This window comes from Canis lupus, chromosome 13 (genome assembly GCF_048164855.1).
Source record: "Canis lupus baileyi chromosome 13, mCanLup2.hap1, whole genome shotgun sequence".
In the NCBI taxonomy this organism is placed as follows: domain Eukaryota; kingdom Metazoa; phylum Chordata; class Mammalia; order Carnivora; family Canidae; genus Canis; species Canis lupus.
The window spans coordinates 20,686,559-20,705,168 of record NC_132850.1 but is presented as its reverse complement, the minus strand read 5'-3'; the positions used below and the strand labels follow the sequence as shown (position 1 = coordinate 20,705,168).

At 36.5% G+C, this 18,610-nt stretch overlaps 1 protein-coding gene across 8 annotated transcripts in view; it reads left to right on the top strand.

Moving 5' to 3' along the window:
• The window catches only part of OSBPL8 (oxysterol binding protein like 8), a 147,349-nt gene that overhangs the window by 25,187 nt on the left and 103,552 nt on the right, over positions 1-18,610 (top strand). For 5 of the 8 annotated variants that reach the window (XM_072772840.1, XM_072772842.1, XM_072772844.1 and 2 more), the window contains one exon: positions 15,842-15,950. In XM_072772840.1, coding sequence (XP_072628941.1) covers positions 15,909-15,950 — 42 coding nt within the window. In that variant the 5' untranslated portion in view covers positions 15,842-15,908. Of the gene's footprint in view, positions 1-15,841; positions 15,951-18,610 lie in introns of those variants that run through there. The other 3 variants (XM_072772847.1, XM_072772845.1, XM_072772843.1) reach the window with 2 other exon arrangements.

Below are 18,610 nucleotides of genomic sequence, written 5' to 3'. Positions count from 1 at the left end.
AATGTTTACTACAATTATGTGTTAAAGGCATCCTTAATCTCACATAATTGCCATTTTGTTGTGTTGTTGTGATAAGAACATTGAAGCTCTGCTGTCATAGCAGCTTTCACATACACAATATGGGAAAGCCGTCAAGTTCCATCCATGTTGCAAATATCAGGATTTCTTTTTTTTAATGGCTGAATAATTTTATTTTATAAATATATTTTTTTCTACACACACATACCACACACACTACAGATACCAATTTTCTAGTCATCTGTTGATGTACATTTAGATTGTTTCCATGTCTTGGCTATTGTGAATAATGCTGTGTGAACATGGGAGCAATGCTACAGTGAACATGGGATATCTCTTCCAAGATAATGATTTTGTTTCCTTCAGGTAAATACCCAGTAATGGAATTGCTGGATCATCTGGTAGTCCTATTTTTTAACTTTCTGAGGAATCTCCATACTGTTTTCAATAGTGGCCGTAATAGTTTATATTCCTGGCAGCAGTGTACAAGGGTTCCCATTTTTTTTTTTTAATTTTTTTATTTATTTATGATAGGCATGCAGTGAGAGAGAGAGAGAGGCAGAGACACAGGCAGAGGGAGAAGCAGGCTCCATGCACCGGGAGCCCGATGTGGGACTCGATCCCGGGTCTCCAGGATCGCGCCCTGGGCCAAAGGCAGGCGCTAAACCGCTGCGCCACCCAGGGATCCCAAGGGTTCCCATTTCTGCATATCTTCACCAACATTTGATATCTCTCTCTCTCTCTTTTTTAAATAATAGCCATTCTAACAGGTGTGAGATGATGTATCATTGTGGTTTCCATTTCCTCTGTGATTAGTGATGTTGAACACCTTTTAATGTAGTTGTTGGTCATTTGTATGTCTTTTTAGAAAAACGTCTATTCAAGTGCTCCACCCATCTTTAAATCACTTTTTTTTTTTTTTTTGCTATCAAGTTGTATGAGTTCCTTATATATTTTGGCTATTAATCCTTTATCAGACAGCTGATTCACAATACTTTCTCTCATTTTGTAGATTGTCCTTCATATTGTTTCTTTTGTTATGCAGAAGCTTTTTAGTTTCATTTAGTCCAACTTGTTTATTTTTGCTTTTGTTGCTTGTGTTTTTGATACATATCCAAAAATAATACCAAGACTAATGTTGGGGAGCTTTTCCCTTTTGTTTTCTTCTAGGAGTTATTTGGTTTCAGGTGTTAAATGTTTAAGTCCTTTATCCATTGAGTTGAGTGTCTGGTGTACGATAGGGATCCAGTTTCATTCTTTTTTTTCTTTTTAAATATGTATTTATTTATTCATGATAGAGAGAGAGAGGCAGAGACACAGGCAGAGGCAGAAGCAGGCTCCATGCCGGGAGCCGGACGCGGGACTCGATCCCGGGACTCCAGGATCGCGCCCCAGGCCAAAGGGAGGCGCCAAACCGCCGAGCCACCCAGGGATCCCCTCATTCTTTTGACTCCAGTTTTCCCTTCATCATTTACTGAAAGAACTATTCTTTCCCCACTGAGTATTTTTGGCTCTCTTGTCCAATGTTAGTTGACCATATACGTGTGAATTTATTGCTGAGTTCTCTGTTCTGTTCCATTGGTCTGTACCCATTTTTATGCCAGGACCATATTGTTTTGATTACTGTTGCTTTGTAATATAATTTGAAAAGAGGAATTTGGTACCTCCAAACTTTGATCTTCCCTCTGAAGATTGTTTTGACTATTTGGGGTCTTTTGTATTTCCATATAAATTTTGGGATTGTTTTTCTATTTTTGTGAAATGTGCCTTTGAAATAATGGTAGGGATTGCATTGAATCAATGATGATTTTGGATAGTATGGACATATACAACATTGTCTTCTGATCCTTGAACATGAAATGTCTACCTTTTTTGTGTCTTGTTTGATTTCTTTCTTTGGCGTCTTATAGTGTTCAGTATTTAGAGCTTTCACTTCCTTGGTTTATTCCTAAATGGGGTGCGTGGCTGGCTCAGTCAGTAGAGCATATATGACTCTTAACTTTGGGGTCATGAATTCATGCACCACTTTTGACATAGAGCTCACTTGAAAAAAATAAAGCCAATTCTTTAAAAAAAAAATTATTCTTAAGCATTTGTTCTTTTTGATGCTATTGTAAATGGGATTGCTTTCTTCGTTTCTTTTTCAGATAGTTTATTGAACTATAGAAATCCAGCTGATTTTTGTAGATTGACTTTTCTATCCTGCAATTTTACTGACTTTGTTTATTAAACACTATAGAGTGTTTAGGATTTTCTGTATACAGGATTATGTTATCAGCCGACAAAGACACTTTTTATTTTCCAATTTGGATGCCTTTTATTTCTTTTTCTTGCTCTAGCTGGGACTTCCAATACTATGTCGAATAGAAGTCGTGAGAATGAATACCCTTGTCTTTTTTCTGATCTTGTAAGGAAAGCTTTCAGTCTTTCACTACCGAATATGTTAGCTCTTGGTTTTTCGTATGTGACCTTTATGTTGCGATGTGTACCTTTTATACCCAATTTGTTGAGCTTTTATTTTTTTTCAAGTAATTATGAAAGGATATTCAATTTTGCTAAATGCTTTTTCTGTTGCTATTGAGATGATGATTTTTGTCCTTCATTTTAGTAATGCAACATTTCACATTTATTGTTTTGCATATCCTTGAATACTAGGGAAAAATCCTATTTGATGATTGTGTATGATCTGCTTAATGTACTATTGAATTCTGTTTACTTTGTTGAGGATTAGTTTGTTGAGGATTTTTGTGTTTATAGTCATCAGGATATTAGCGTGTTTTCTTGTAGTATCTTTATCTTTGGTATCAGGATAATTCTAACCACATTAAATGAGTTTGGAAGTGTTCCCTTCTCTTCAGTTTTTTGGAAGAGTTTGAGAAGAATTGGTGTTAATTCTTTAAAAATTGGGTAGAATTTACCCATATAGGCATCTGGTCCTAAGCTTTCCTTTATTGGGGGTGTTTGATTATTGATTCATTCTCCTTGTTATTTGGTCTGCTCAGATTTTTTTATTTCTTTATGATTTGGACTTGGTAGATTGTATGCTTCTAGGAATTGGTCCATTTCTTAAAGGTTGTTCGATTTGTTGATGTATAATTGTTCCTCATAGTCTCTTATGATTTCATCTCTGATCTTGAGCTTCTTCCTTCTGCTAACTTTGGGCTTAGTTCTTGTTTTTTTTTCATTCTTTGAAGGTAAAGTTAGGTTATTTGAGATCTTTCCTTTTTCTTAATTTAAGCATTTATCACTATAAACTTCTTTTTTGCTGCATCCCATACATTTTGGTATGTTGTATTTACATTTTCATTTATTTCAAGATATTTCTTTGTTTCTCTATTCCTCTTTGACTCTTTGGTTGTTCAGCAATGTGTTGTTTATTCCACATATTTGTGAATTTTCCACTTTTCTTATTATTGATTTCAGTTTCATACTTTTGTGATTAGAAGAGATAGTACCATGATTTCAGTTCTTTAAAATTTGCTAAGACTTGTTTTGTAACCGAACATATAATTTATCCTGGAGAATATACCATGTGCACTTGAGGAAAATGTGAATCCTATTGCTGTTGGGTGGAATGTTCTGTATATGTCTGTTAGGTCCATTTCTTCTGTAGTGTTTCCTTATTGATTTTTTTTTTTCTTGGTGATTTATCCATAGTGGGGTTTTGAGGTCCCTTCCTATTGTTGTATTGATAGTGGGGTTTTGAGGTCCCTTCCTATTGTTGTATTGCTCCTTGTTATCTCTTCAGATCTGTTGGTATTTGCTTAATACATTTAGTTTCTTCAGTGGTGGGTGCATATATATTTATAATTGTTATATCCTCATGATGACCCCTTTTTATTATATAATGACCTTTTTTGTCTCTTGTTACCATTTTTTACTTCAAGTCTATTCTGTCTGGTATGACTATAGCTACCCCTGCTCTCTTTTTGTTTGCATTTGCGTGAAATGTTTTTCCATCCCTTCTCCTTGAGCTTATGTGTTTCCTTGAAGCTGAAATGAGTCTCTTGTAGCAGCATTTAGTTGGGTCATTTTTTATTTTTTATTTTTTATTATTTTATTTTATTTTTTTTAATTTTTATTTATTTATGATAGAGAGAGAGAGAGAGAGAGAGAGGCAGAGACACAGGCAGAGGGAGAAGCAGGCTCCATGCACTGGGAGCCCGACGTGGGATTCGATCCCGGGTCTCCAGGATCGCGCCCTGGGCCAAAGGCAGGCGCCAAACCGCTGCGCCACCCAGGGATCCCCATTTTTTTTTTTTTTTAAATCTATTCAGCCATTCTATGCTTTTTCATTGGAGTGTTTGATCTATTTATATTTAAAGTAATTAATGATAGGTAAGGACTTACTATTGTTGTCTTACTGTTTTCTGTCTGTTTTATGGTTTTTTTGCTCCTTTCTTCATCTCTTGTTTTCTTTCTTTTTGAATTGATGATTTTCTGTAGTGGTACACTTTGATTACCTTCTCTTTATTTTGTGTATACTTTAAGTTTTTGATTTTGGTTCCCCTGTTTTTGGTTATTTTGAAATGTCTTATGGATATAACAGTCTATTTTAAGCTGATCACAACTTAACTTTGGTCTCATAAAAGCCAAACAAACAAACTGCTCTTTCATTCCTCTCCTTCACACTTTGTGTCTTTGATGTCACAATTTACATCTTTTTATATTGTATATCAACTTACAAATTATTATAGCTTTGTTTATGTCTTTCAACCTTTCTACTAGAGTTAACACACCACTATATTCCAGTATTAGAGTATTCTGGATTAGACTGTTTACTTGCCTTTACCAATGTGCTATTTGTTTTCGTAAGTTTTCATGTTACTAGTTAGTGTCCTTTAGCTTCAGCTTTAAGAACTCCTTTGAGCATTTCTTGTAAGGCAAGTCTAGTGCTGAAGAACTTCCTCAGCCTTTGTTTGGGAAGGTCTTCATCTTGCTTTCATTTCTGAAGGACAACCGTGCTGGGTAAAACATTCTTGGTTGGCAATTTCTTTCCTTTTAAATATATCACACTGTTCTCTTCTGACCTGCAAGATCTCTGCAGATAAATCCACTGATAAACATGGGGGTTCCCTTATATGTAAGAATTTGTCTTCTCTTGCTCTTTTAAAATTCTCTTTGATTTTAAGCCATTTTTATTAGAATGTGTTTTGGAAAATTGGATTGAAAATGTGGGTGATCTATTAGCTTCATGAACTCTGATGTCCAGATACATCTATCTCCCAAGTTTGAGAAGTTCTCAGCACTATTTCTGTAAATGAACTTTCTACTCTATTCTCTCCTATTTCTCTTTTGTGGACTCCGATAATGTATACCTTGCTTTTCTTAGTGTTGTCTTACAAGACCCATAGATTTCTGCATGCCTTTTTATTTATTTATTTTTCTGACTGGTTAATTTCAAAAGATTTGTTTTCAAGCTCACTGATTATTTCTTTTCCTTGTTGAATTTTTCAGATTACTTATCGTATTCTTCAGTTCCAAAATTTGTTTGTTCTTTTGTTTTCTGTCTCTTTGCTGAACTTTTCATCTTCTTGTATTATTTTTCTGGTATTGTTAAATTGTTTTCCTGTGTTCTTTTGTAGCTGTTTGAGCATCTTCAGAATGATTACTTTGAATACTTTTTTTGGCAATTTCTGGATCTCCATTTCTTTAGGGTTAGTTATTTTGGAGGTTTACTATATTCCTTTGAGCTATGTTTTCTTGATATTTTGTGAGCCTTGTAGCTTTGTGTCTGTGCATTTGAAGAATCAGTCACCCCTTTTGACTATTGACTGATTTCAGTAAGGGAAGACATTCATCTACAGGTGGGGCATGCTAGAGTATGTTGTATCCCTGAGTCTAGTGGTACAGGGTACCAATGAAGGGGCATGTGGCAGCACTGGGTCCTCAGTGGCTATTGTGGCTCATTGGTTAAAGCCATTGAGGTCCACAGCTTCAACAAATGTGTATTTTTTTGTCTAGCATTGTGGAGTATCTGCAGCATCTTTGAGGACTGTTGAGGTCTTCAGCACCTCCAGGTTCAGGAGTTAGGGTCCAGGGCAAGCAGTGGTAGTGGCTGGAACTTGTGATGTTCACATACTCCACTGCAAAGACCAGTTACAGGTGCAGCTACTGGCACGTGTGGTTGCAAACACACATGTAATGGTGGGGCTGAGGGCATGTAGACAGCTGCAGGGCCTTGGCTGTAGGTGTGCATTGTTGTACTTGCTGTACCTTGCTATGAGTTGCATGGCAGTGGAGGACAGTGATGAGGTTGGGCCAGCATGTGCAAGTACACAGCTCAAGGGGCTAGCTGCAAGTGCTTCAGTAGTACAGGCCAGTGACAGAAGATAGGGCCTGATCTGGACCCACAAGAAGCTATGATAGCCTTGGCTGTTGGTGTGCTCTTCTTCTCCTCTTTGGTTGCAGTCTTTCCCAAAATGTGCATGTATATGCATGTGACGATGGAAGCTGGTACCAGACGTCAGGTCAGTGGCATGCAAGTACACAACTGGATGGGCTCAGCTGAGCATATGCATATCAGTGGAGGTCAGCTATGAGATTCTAGGCTGGTATTTTGAACTCAGCAGCCACAGATGCCTGGACTGGCTGCTGGGGTAATTCCCAGACTCAAGGGGGCAGGTGAGAGGAAGGAATATATGTGGGAGACTCAGGCAGCTGGTGTCTGTGAACTCAAATACCTGTTGGGCAAAAAGCTAGTGAAATATGGAGATGTCTGTGCTGGCTTTGGTCTGGTTTGGTCTTTTCTTGTCTTTTATTTTTTTTAAATAGGCTCCACACCCAGTTTAAAGCCCAGTGCGGGGCTTGACCTCATGACCCTGAGATCAGACTTGAGCTGACATAAAAAATTGGACGCCTAACTGACGAGCCATCCAGGTGCCTTGGCTGTTGTTTTTATCAATGGATAAAGTTTCCAGTGCCCTCTGCAGAGCAGGTTACTGGGAACTGTCATTGTTCCCACTATATGGCTGCTAATGGTAGCCCTTGTTTTTCTTCCATGTTCCTAGCCATGCCTATATGTTTCAGCTTCGCCAGTCTCTACTTGGGGTGAAATGAAAGTAGGTCCCTTGTGCAGTGCCTAGAAAGACTGGGAAAGCTGATAGTTGACTTTGCTCTCCCTTTTCTGGCAAGAGGAACTCTTTCTATCTAGGGAATTCCCTCTTGGTACTGAGCAATGCTGGCCTAGGGGAATGGATGATGCAGGCAAAATGAAACTGTTTTCCTTCCTTTTTTTTCCTCCATTTTTCCCCTGAGTAGCTGAAATTTTTTAAATGAATTCAAGATCTCTATCTTAAAGCTATTTTTTGTTCATGGATGGCTAGATAATACAAGGTGAAACGTTAACAGGGTATTGTATTGGATAGTAGTAAAGTAGACAGTGATGAACAAACTTTAGAAGACAATTCTCTATTGATGTTTTCTGTTTCTGCATATCTTGCAAGTAAAGCACTAACTGTGCTTTGTTCTGGACTATCTTTTCAAGGATGATTTTGTAGTGTATAGTCTTCATAGACAGAGATAGTGTTTTCCTTCCAAGGAAACGGCAGGCATATTTGTTCCCATCATAAAAAATATGGATTTCTGGAATGCCTGGGTGGCTCAGTGTTTGAGTGTCTGCCTTTGGTTCAGAGCGTGATCCTGGAGTCCTAGGATTGAGTCCCACATTGGGCTCCCTGCATGGAGCCTGCTTCTCCCTCTGCCTGTGTCTCTGCCTCTCTCTCTCTCTCTCTCTTTCTCTGTGTGTCTCATGAGTAAATAAGTAAAATCTTTAAAAAATTTAGGATTTCCTAAGCGCAGAGTGCTCCTGTATTGTAACCCACTCTTTCTAATAGGCATCTATTGGACCTATGCACATGGCTTTCTTGGGACTTGGAATGGCTAAGATAACTAGATAACTAGAAAAGGTGGGAAAGGTAATTGTAAACATTTGAGAGAATTCTCTAAATTGATAGTTGTACATGTATTTTTAAGTTTTACTTCATTTATAGAACTAACACTAGAGATCTCATGATGTATCATAGCTGTGGCTTAAATAAGAATGGTCCTCAACTATAATATGCACATCTGTGCTCAATGAAAATGCCTTTCCATTCAAAGGCTGGAGGGGTGTGATTGTGTGTGGGTGTATTTCAGTAGTAATAAAATATTTAAGATGTATAAATATTGCTTTGAATACTCACTTGAACTGATTTTTTAAAAATGTAGGTTAAAAAGGCTTTCACGAAATTTGAAAAAAAACTTAGAAAACTGTACTATTTAAAAAAATTTTTTAAAGATTTTTATTTATTCATTCATAGAGACACACACACACACAGAGGCAGAGACACAGGCAGAGGAAGAAGCAGGCTCCATTCAGGGAGCCCAACGCCGGACTTGATCCCAGGTCTCTGGGATCATGCCCTGGACTGATGGTGGCGCTAAACCATTGAGCCACCCAGGCTGCCCCTGTACTATGTTTTATTGGTTTGTTGCAGTTCTTGTAAGTTGCATAGCAGTGATTATGTCAGCAATATTTAGACAAGTGGTAAAACCACTGGCTGTCATGTTGTAGAATATTAAGAGTTGTCAGGAGTCTTAGTAATGGCCATTTTAACTTCACAATCTTCCTTATGAGGGAACTGAGTTCCAGAGATAGAAGTAAAGTAGTTTGTCTAAAGGTCCGCAGCTAGTTCTTAATAGAAATGTGGACTTGAAGTTTACTAATATTCTTTTTGTCTTACCATGCTACATTGGGCAGGGAAAGTGAATGCCCTGAGAATGGACAAAGAGATCAAAAGTCTGTGTCAAGGTCTTAGGATTTTTGGTATGGTGATGTGAGAGGACTTTAACTGGTACATTGATGAGCATATTAACTTTTTAGAGTTATATATATTATGTGTATTAGAAAAAAATGGAACTTGTGACTCAAATCGGTAAATTTATGGATTTTTTAATAAGGTTAATTAAATTTAAAACAAATATGGGTAAAAAAAAATTAACTGGATGCTGGTAGTACTGGCAAAAGTTATGAAGTTGGTATACCAATAACTATTGAGAAACCCTGATAGGGGCACCTAGAGGGTTCAATGGGCTAAGTTTCTGCCTTAGGCTCTGGTAAGGATCCCAGGGTCCTGGGATGGAGCCTTTCACCAGGCTCCCTGTTCAGTGGGGGTCTACTTATCTCTCCCTCTGCCTTCAGCTCCCTCTGTGTTCTCTCTGTCTCTCTCAAATAAAGATACAAAATCTTTTAAAAAAAAGAAAGATTAAATGACATGTGTTAAAGATGTTAGCCTTGTTTAGTAGTTGCTCCTTCCTTTTCTCTGTGACTGAATTAGCAATTTATGCCCAAAGTAGAGAAAAATTATTATAAAAATTACTTTTTCTAGAAACTTTTAATGTAGACAGTGAGGCACTGATTTCCCAAACAATGACTAGAGTACTGATAACAAAAGGAACAAAAGAGGGAACAGAGTCTTCTTTAAACTTTGCATTTGACTTGTAATTATGTTTAAATTTGGATGCCCGCCTAGCTTTAGTGAAATGTGGAGAAAGGAGTCTTTAGGATTATGACACATTGTATTCTTTTACAAAAATTTTATTAGACTTTTTTGATCAGAGAAGTAACAAACTGTTTAAAAATTTTTTTAAATGGCAGAAAAAGTGCCTTTTTTCTCAAGCCTGCTCCCTAGGGCCAACTGTCATTAAGTTTGTATTTAATTACCATTTTGACTTTAAGAAATAAACTTTAAAAAAAGATATTTATCAGAGAGAGAGAGAGCACAAGCACAGAGAGCGGCAGAGAGAGAGGGAGAAGCTGACTCCCCCCTGAGCATGGAGCCCAATGTAGGGCTCCATCCCAGGACCCTGAGATTATGACCTTGAGCTGAAGGCAAATGCTTAACTAACTGAGCCACCCAGGTGCCCCAGAAATAAACTTTTTAATTCGTAGATTATCATTTTGATGAGGGAGCAGAAGGCAAGTTGAGGACAAAGCACAAGCTGACACCTCACAGCCTCCCCTCCATCCCACTCCTGGGTGGGATGTGTGTGACATTCCTCCAGGAAACATCCAACTATCTTAATGTTAATGCTCTGCTAGAGGGAAAAACAGCCTTAGCTTGATAATTGCTGAGCCTCCAGTATCCTGTCTTCTTTAGCAAATCACAGTCCTTTTGGACACCTCCCTTTTTCCTTACCTCCCCCAACTCCCAAGTATATAATCAGCCACTCCTCACAACCCTAGTGCAGCAGCTCTTCCTGCCCACAGATCCTATCCCTGTGCTTTAGTAAAACCACCCTTTTTGTACCTAAGACATCTCAAGAATTCTTCTGTGACCAGTTTGCTCTTGAACCCCAACATTTCACATCAATTACATTTTGTAAAGACTGAATTAACATACAAAAGGCAAAGAAGATACAGTAAAAAAGTCGAATCATAACATGACTAATTTAATAGAGGTAGCAGGAAGCAGAAAAGAAAGAAAATTAAGGATAATGCCCTAAATTCCTTACCTTTGATAATAGGAAGCTGAGAGAGACATTGCTAATAGGTCAAGAAACAAGTTTTTGATATTTTCTTGAAGCCAAAGACTACAACTAAACATATATAACCAAAAAATCCTGGAGGGAGAGGGTGATTGGTTAGAGGCTTAAGGTATAAGCACAGTAATTTCCCCCATTTTTCAGGAGTGAAAATCAAAAGATGTTTAAATTGATGTAGTTTTGGAATGTTAGGTCTGGAGCTGATGGCCAATTGAGTTCTTGAGACACTTTTGGTGCAAAAAGGTGATTTTATTAAAGCATGGAGATAGGTCCTTTGGCAGAAAGAGCTGCTGCACCGGGGTTGTGAGGAATGGCTGATTATAAACTTTCAAGTTGGGGGCAGCCCCGGTGGCGCAGCAGTTTAGCGCCGCCTGCAGCCCAGGGCGTGATCCTGGAGACCCTGGATCAAGTCCCACGTCAGGCTCTCTGTATGATGCCTGCTTCTCCCTCTGCCTGTGTCTCTGCCTCTCTCTCTCTCTGTCTCAATGAATAAATAAATAAAATATTAAAAAAATAAATAAATAAACTTTCAAGTTGGAAGAAGGTTAGGGATAGTGTAAGTTTAAGAAATTTGGAAGCAAGGTTTTCGGTACCTTGAGAAAGCTGTTTGTTAGGAAAAGGCCATTTACTACTGGTTAGTAAAACCTTCCTCATGAGACCCTTCAGATGATATCAGTGGGCCATGTTTAGAGGATTGTTAACTATATCTTGGGGTGGGGGTGGAGGGCAGCTCATAAAGATAAAGGAAGTTTTCAAAGGGATTTTTTTATAGGATTCTGAACATTAACCTGGGCTAATGTCAAGCTAAGGTTGCCTTTTCCCTCTGGTAAGATGTTAACATTGAAGCCCTTAAGCTTCTTGAGGAAGGTCATTCTGCCTGTCTCAAGGACTTGTCTGTAAGCTGTAATTTGTAAGGAAGTTTAGTATTTTTCTTTTGCCTTTGTTCTCCATATCAGTAATTAAATGGGGGTAATTTTGCAAATTGAAAAGCAATAATTGAGACTCATTCATTCTATAAATATTGATCCTCTAATATTGAAGTACCCCAGGGATCTGAACTTGGTCCTTTTTTCTGTCTGCACAAATAACTCAGGAACTCTCATCCAGTCTCATAGTTTTAAATTTTTAAATATGAGAGAGTGGAGGTGCGGGACAGAGTAAAAGTAATAAGCTTTACTGTGGGATCAAACTTAAGTTATCAACTTAAAATAGACTGCTATAGTTAGCAGTTGTTATATGTAAGCTTCATGACAACCACATAATAAAAACCTATAGTAAATGCACAAAAGATGAAGAGAAAGGAATATAATCATACCATTGGAGAACGTCACCAAACCACAAAGGAAGAGAGTAAGAGAAGAAGAGAGGAATGGAGAGGAATTATGAAAATAGCCAGAAAGCAATGAACAAAATGGCAGTAAGCACATACTTATTGATAATTATTTTTAAAAATTACTATTTTAAATCTGATTGGACTGAATAGATAAAACATCAATAACAACAACAACGAAAAACAAGACCCATCTGCCAAAAGAGCCTCACTTGAGATGTTAGGACACACAAAGTTTGAAAGGGGAGGGATGGAAAGATATTTCATACAAATGGAAACTAAGAGAAAGCTGGAGTAGCTATACTTATGTCAAACAAAATAGACTTTAAAACAAAAACTGTAATAAGATAAAGATGGGCATCATATAATGATAATGAGATCAATCCAACAGGAGGATGTAACATTTGTAAATATTTATACACCAACATCAGAACATTTACATATATAAAGCAAGTATTAACAAGACCTGAAGAAGACAGCAATACAATAATAATAAGGGACATTAATACCCCGATATAATGGATAGATGGTCCAGACAGAAAAGCAACAGGAAAACACCACCCTTAAATAACGTGTCAGACCAGATGGAATTAATAGACATAATCAGAACATTCCATCCCAAACCAACAGAATGCACAGTCTTCTCAAGGACACATGGAACATTCTCCAGAGTAGATCATATATGTTAAGCTACAAAACAAGTCTTAATTTAAGAGTATTGAAATCATATCAAGCATTACTTTTACTATAGTGGTTAGAAACTAGAATTACACGAGGAAAACTGGAAAATTTACAAATTTGTGGAGATTAGATAACATGCAACCGTATGAGTCAAGAAATCAAAAGAGAAAAAAATACCTCAAGACAAAAATGGAAATCTATCAATTTGTGGGATACTTCAAAAGCCATCCTAAGAGAGAAGTTCATAGTGATAAATGCCTATCTCAAGAAACAAGAAAAGTCTCAAACAACCTAACTTTACACCTTGAGGTAATATAAAAAGAACAAACTAACCCCAAAGTTAGTAGAAGGAAGGAAATAGCAAAGATTAGAGCAGAAATAATGAAATGGAGACTAAAAAGACAGTAGAAAAGATCAATGAAACTAAGAGCTGGTTCTTTGGAAAGATAAACAAAATTGGCAAACCTTTACCTAAACTTACTAAAGAGAAAAAGGACTCAAAATCAGAAATGAAAAAGGAGATACTACAACTGATACCACAGAAATACAAAGGATCATAAGAGACTACCATGAACAATTATAATCATATGCCAACAAATTGGACAATCTAGAAGAAATGGACAAATTCCTAGAAATATATAAGCTATCCAGACTAAATCATGATGAATAGAACATCCAAACATCAATTACTAGTAAAGAGATCGAATCAGCAGTAAAAACTTCCTACAAGCAAGAGTCCAAGATTATATGGCTTCACTTGTATATTCTACCAAACATTTAAAGAAGAATTAATATCAGTCCTTCTCAAACTCTTCCAAAACATAACAGAGGAGAAAACTCCTCTTAATTCCTTTTGCAAGGCCAGCATTACCCTGATACCAAACTAGGCAAGGATTCCACAAGAAAAGAAAATTACAGGCCAGTATCCCTGAGGAACATAGATGTAAAAATCTTGAAAAAAATATTAGCAAAACTGAATTAAACAATGCATCAAAAGGATCATACACTATGATCAAGTGGGTTTATTTCAGCACTGCAAGGATGGTTCAGCATCCACAAATTAGTCATTGTGGTATGCCATATTAATAAACTACAGTATAGCTCCTCCGACAGCGCGGGGCATACTCCCGGGAGGAGCTCAGTCCCCCCGGGCCTACCCTGGGCGCCCGCGCTAGGGGCTTGAAATACCGGGGACGAGGACAGTGGTGGAGGCGACGGCGCAGAGAGGGGAGTGCTGTCAGTTGCGGTGAAAGCGTGACGACTGCTCTCCTTTTCCGAAATGGTTAAAGCCCAAGTTCACATGGTAACAGCTCAGAAATTCATGAGGACGTGTTAACATAAGTGACACCTTAACGAGTACTAAAAAATAACGAGTGAGGGATGACTTGAACGTCTGCCTTCCGCTCAGGTACTGATCCGGAGTCCTGGAGTTCCTCGCGGGGAGCCTTTCTTCCTCTGCCAGTGTCTCTGGCTCTGTCTCCGTGCCTCTCATAATAAAGCCTTTCAAAATAAAAAATAAATAAACTACAGTATAAAAAAATTTCCATAGATGCAGAAAAGGCATTTGACAAAGTTCAACATCCTTTCATCTCAACAATGTAGATATAGAGGGAATGTGCCTCAGTATAACAAAAGCCATATATGAGAAGTCCACAGCTAACATCGTATTCAGTGGTGAAAAGCTGAAAACTTTCCCCCTACGGTCAGGAACAATGCTTGCTCTTGACCTTTTATTCAATATAGCATAGGAAATGAACCCTTAAAATGGAATGGATAGGATGAAAAAAATTGGTAAAATACTTTTGGAGTTGAAGCTTCCTATGGGTGTTTTATTTTTAGTATTGTCAATTTCTAGGATAATGTCTGTCAATTTTCAAATATGAATTTTAGTGTGCATCTTATAGACATAAATAATTTTTGTATCTGTTTTGGATTATTATTCATATAGGCAATTGAGGTGACAATTCATTGCAATAAATGTTTACTAAGTATGTACAGTGAACTAGCACTGGGTAGATAAATGAGTAGAATGCAGTCTTTGTCCCTGAAGAGTAGATCATGAGAACAAATAATTACAATGCATTGTAATACGTATAGTGAAGAAGTATACCTAAGGTTTATAAATTGAAAGTCCACTTAGCTTAGGCTAATTGTGTATTGGTTATATCAAAGAAACCAAATAATAGCCCTCCAAAGCCCAATTAAAAAGTATTAATATCAGCATTTATACTTCAGTGCAGCCTTTTATACTTGCTAAAACAAGAAAATGTTTTTGGAACTTCAAGAAATGATCATAATTCTGCTGTCTTACTGATTTTGGTTTTGTTGGCGCTTTTAAGGAAGGATTATTAAAGAGGTTATTAGAGACTTTTGAATATATAAAGTTATTATATGAATTCAGCTTGGAGATTTTGTTAGTTGAAATTCAGAAGAAAAAAATTTGTAATAAAGACATGCTTCTAAGACTTTTTGAAATAAAAAGAGCTATAAAAGTGATACATACTCATTGTAAAAATGGGGAAACAGAAAAACAGTATTTTATATATAGTGTTCTGTAATTTGCCTTTTTCACCTAATGTGACCTTCTTTCTAGTTTATATATAAAGAAAATACATAATGAGTCTGTAAAAACCTGCCTAATTTTTAGAAATTCCTGCACAATATTCTATTGTATGTCTATAGTATAATATAAACAAACTCCTAATAATTGACATTAAGGTTGTTCCAGTTTTTTTTATATCTTTACTTTGTTGAATATGTTTATTTATCTTTGTGTATTTGTATAAACACATATGGCATAATTATTAGCCTTGCAATTACTGGATTAAAGTGTGCATATTTTAAATTGCCCTTCCAAAAATTGTTATGATCTATATTCCTCTCACAAAAGTGTATGAGAATGCCTGTTTTCCTTCATTCTTGCCAGTTAGCAATATTAGCACACTTTTTAGTTTTTGCCAATGTGATCATGAAAAAAAGAACATTTTATTTCCTTAATTGTAAATAGATTTAAACATCTTTTTAAACTTTGAACAATCTCATCATATCTGTAACTTGTTCTTGCTATTCTTCAGTTGGTATATAGATATATTTTTTCTTCTTTCGTTTCTCTCTGAACCTGAAAGCATTCTTTAAAGCACATGTCAAAATTTGTTTTCTCCATTATTGGATTTCCCAAAAACCTCAGCCTAGGATGATTTCTCCTTCCCAGTAGGCTTACTGCTTTATTTTCCATTTATCACAGTTTTATACTAATCCTAATACGTATGATTTTTTTTCTTCTTCTAGGATTTCCAAATTTACAGGATGGCTGGACATTAATGGAAAGAGAAGCATAAACTTACCTTCTTTCACTATGGATGCAGGTTTGGCAGATGGAGAACCCGATCAAACTTCGGTAAGTGGTTCAAATACAGTGTAATAAGGAACTATCATCTACAGCTGTGAAGTGTTTGATTTTATTCAAATACTTCATTCATTTTATTCAAAAAATGTATTTAAAACAAACTTTAAAAAAGACATTAAAAATAATTATTTATCGCCTCTCCTGATATGAAAAAAACAGATAAATTTAACACTTGTTGAAACAGAACCCAGTCAGTTTTCTGATAGTTCCTTCCTGTCTTCCCCCTCTGCTTACTTGTATTAACTTGATCCCAACCCTTGGGGTAGTAAATTCTTTGGGAATGCAGAAGCCAACTTTTCTATGTTTCATATTGCTATGGAATTATATTGAGTTGTTTGTAAATTTTAACTTCGTAAAGGTCTTCTTCATTTAGACTGAAATGTAGGAGTAGTCTAACGACTGATAGCAAAATGCAATTTTGTTTGCTTGTGTTAACTTATTCCAGCCTTTTCTGAATTTCTGGCTCAAGCTTGTTTAAGTTTCTTAAAGGGTCAAAAAAAGTTAAACTTTAAAATAACTTGTTAATAGAAAACAAAATGGGCATAGAAGTAATTTGGCTTAAGAAGGTTATTGTCACAACGATTATAAAAGGAAAACTGATGGTAGGTTATTTTATTTTCACTATGATTTCAGCAAAAAATTAAAATTAAAGCTTTGTCTTAGAACATGTTTACTTTGCCTTAAATATCTTATTTAAAGTTAATAGATTTTCTTAACTCTTTTACCTGAAATAGTTTTAATTTCTTATTGATAATAAAGAAAATGCCTGTGATAACAACAATTGCTATTCTCTAAGTGTATACTTTGTCAGACTGTCCTCACAACAGCCACTAAAGGTAGATATTTGTTTATTCTCACTTTTATAGAAAGAGAGAAGGGCTCTGAACTGGAGGTTAATTATCTTCTCTAAGACTTCACAGCTTAAGGGGTGTCTCAGTACTTTGCCACTAATGTGTTGACTCTGTGCCTGTCTTTCTGAATAGAATTGCTTAAAATTTGCTGTTACCTTTTAAACTTGTACCCTAAATAGTAAATTTAAGACTTTGTGAGAGAGAGAGAGAGAGAGAGAGAGAGAGATCGCAAGCAGGAGTAGGGAGGAGCAAAGGGAGCCGGAGAAGCAGACTCCCCGCTGAGCAGGGGCCCACCCCCACCCCCCATCCCAATGCAGGCTTGATCCCCGACTCCAGGATCATGACCTTGAGCCAAGGCAGACACTTAACCGACTGAGCTACCCAGGCACCCCAATGGTATTAAATTCTATACCAGAATACCTGTGCTATATTAATAACGTTTTATTCCCTTTTTTATTCCAAATCCTGTTGATATAGAGATTGGAACAAGATATTTAAAAAGCAGTGAGAACAGTTTTCTTTTTCTTGTTCATTAATTTTCTTTTGTGAAATATTGTAACTTATTTTAGAGAGAATAATACCAGTAATTCCAGTTGAACTACTGAAATATTCTATATTTGAAACTAATCTTGAGATCTACTTTTGAGTTACTTATTTATAAAATATCACCTTTGAACTGCACAGTCTAAGCTAGTTACTATTTAGGTCTAGAAGTGGGTAAGAACATGGGCTTTGTAGACCTTCAGCTACATGTTACAGTCTAAGCTCTGTTGCTTGGTTGTATGATCTGGGTAATTAATTAAATTCTCCAGGTTTTCAGTTTCCTCATCTATTATATAAAGATAATAGTAGTATCTATCTTCCACAATTGTTTTGAGTTTTGAGATCATATATCTGTAAAGTACCTATTACAAAGCCACAGACTTTATAAATAGCCAATAAATAAAAGCTGGTATTCTTATTGTTGATATAACTAGCTGTATTAAGTCTTCTCTCCAAAAAAAATAATTAGAAGGCAGGAGACGTAATAAAATACATTGAAAAAAGCTGTAGGCTACTCAGTAATGTGGGTGTTATACTTTCCCAGAATCTCAGTTTTTCTTCGTAGAATATTGAGGCATTCTGCTTCGATAAAAAAATATATGGGTAAGATTATTCATTCTACTTGATAGAGACAGTATGATCTAGAGAAACCAGAAATTTCTTTGAAAATATGAAGCGGTATGTCAGTATGAGTTGGTAGTGTTTTAAAAAATAATAAAATGCACTAGTTTTTAAAATATTATTAAACTTTTTTTTGAATGTAGCCTTGGGGTACAAATTACTGTGCTTGGTGAAAGGGATGCCAAGAGGTAATACAAAATAGTCTGTCTGAATTAGGTTTATTTTGGAGAAACTAGCTAGATGGATAGCTAAGGCAGTAACAGATTTACTGAGTGTTTTTTTTTTTTAAGATTTTATTTATTTATTCATGAGAGACAGACAGAGATAGAGAGAGAGAGAGAAAGCTCTATGTATGGAGCCTGACATGGAACTCGATCCCGAGTCTCCAGGATCAGGCCCTGAGCTGAAGGCAGGTGCTAAACCGCTGAGCCACCCGGGCTGCCTGATTTACTGAGAGTTAAATGATGGACATAAACAAGGCATAGTTTACAAGCTGTGAAAAGTGGGTGGTTGTTATACACTGGGGGTAGTTAGAAAAGTTTTCTTAAAGAGAATGTAAACTTTGACTAGCACAGGTAAATGGTGAACATAGGATTGAAAATGAGCAAGGAGAGCATTCTAGGAAGGGAGAATAAA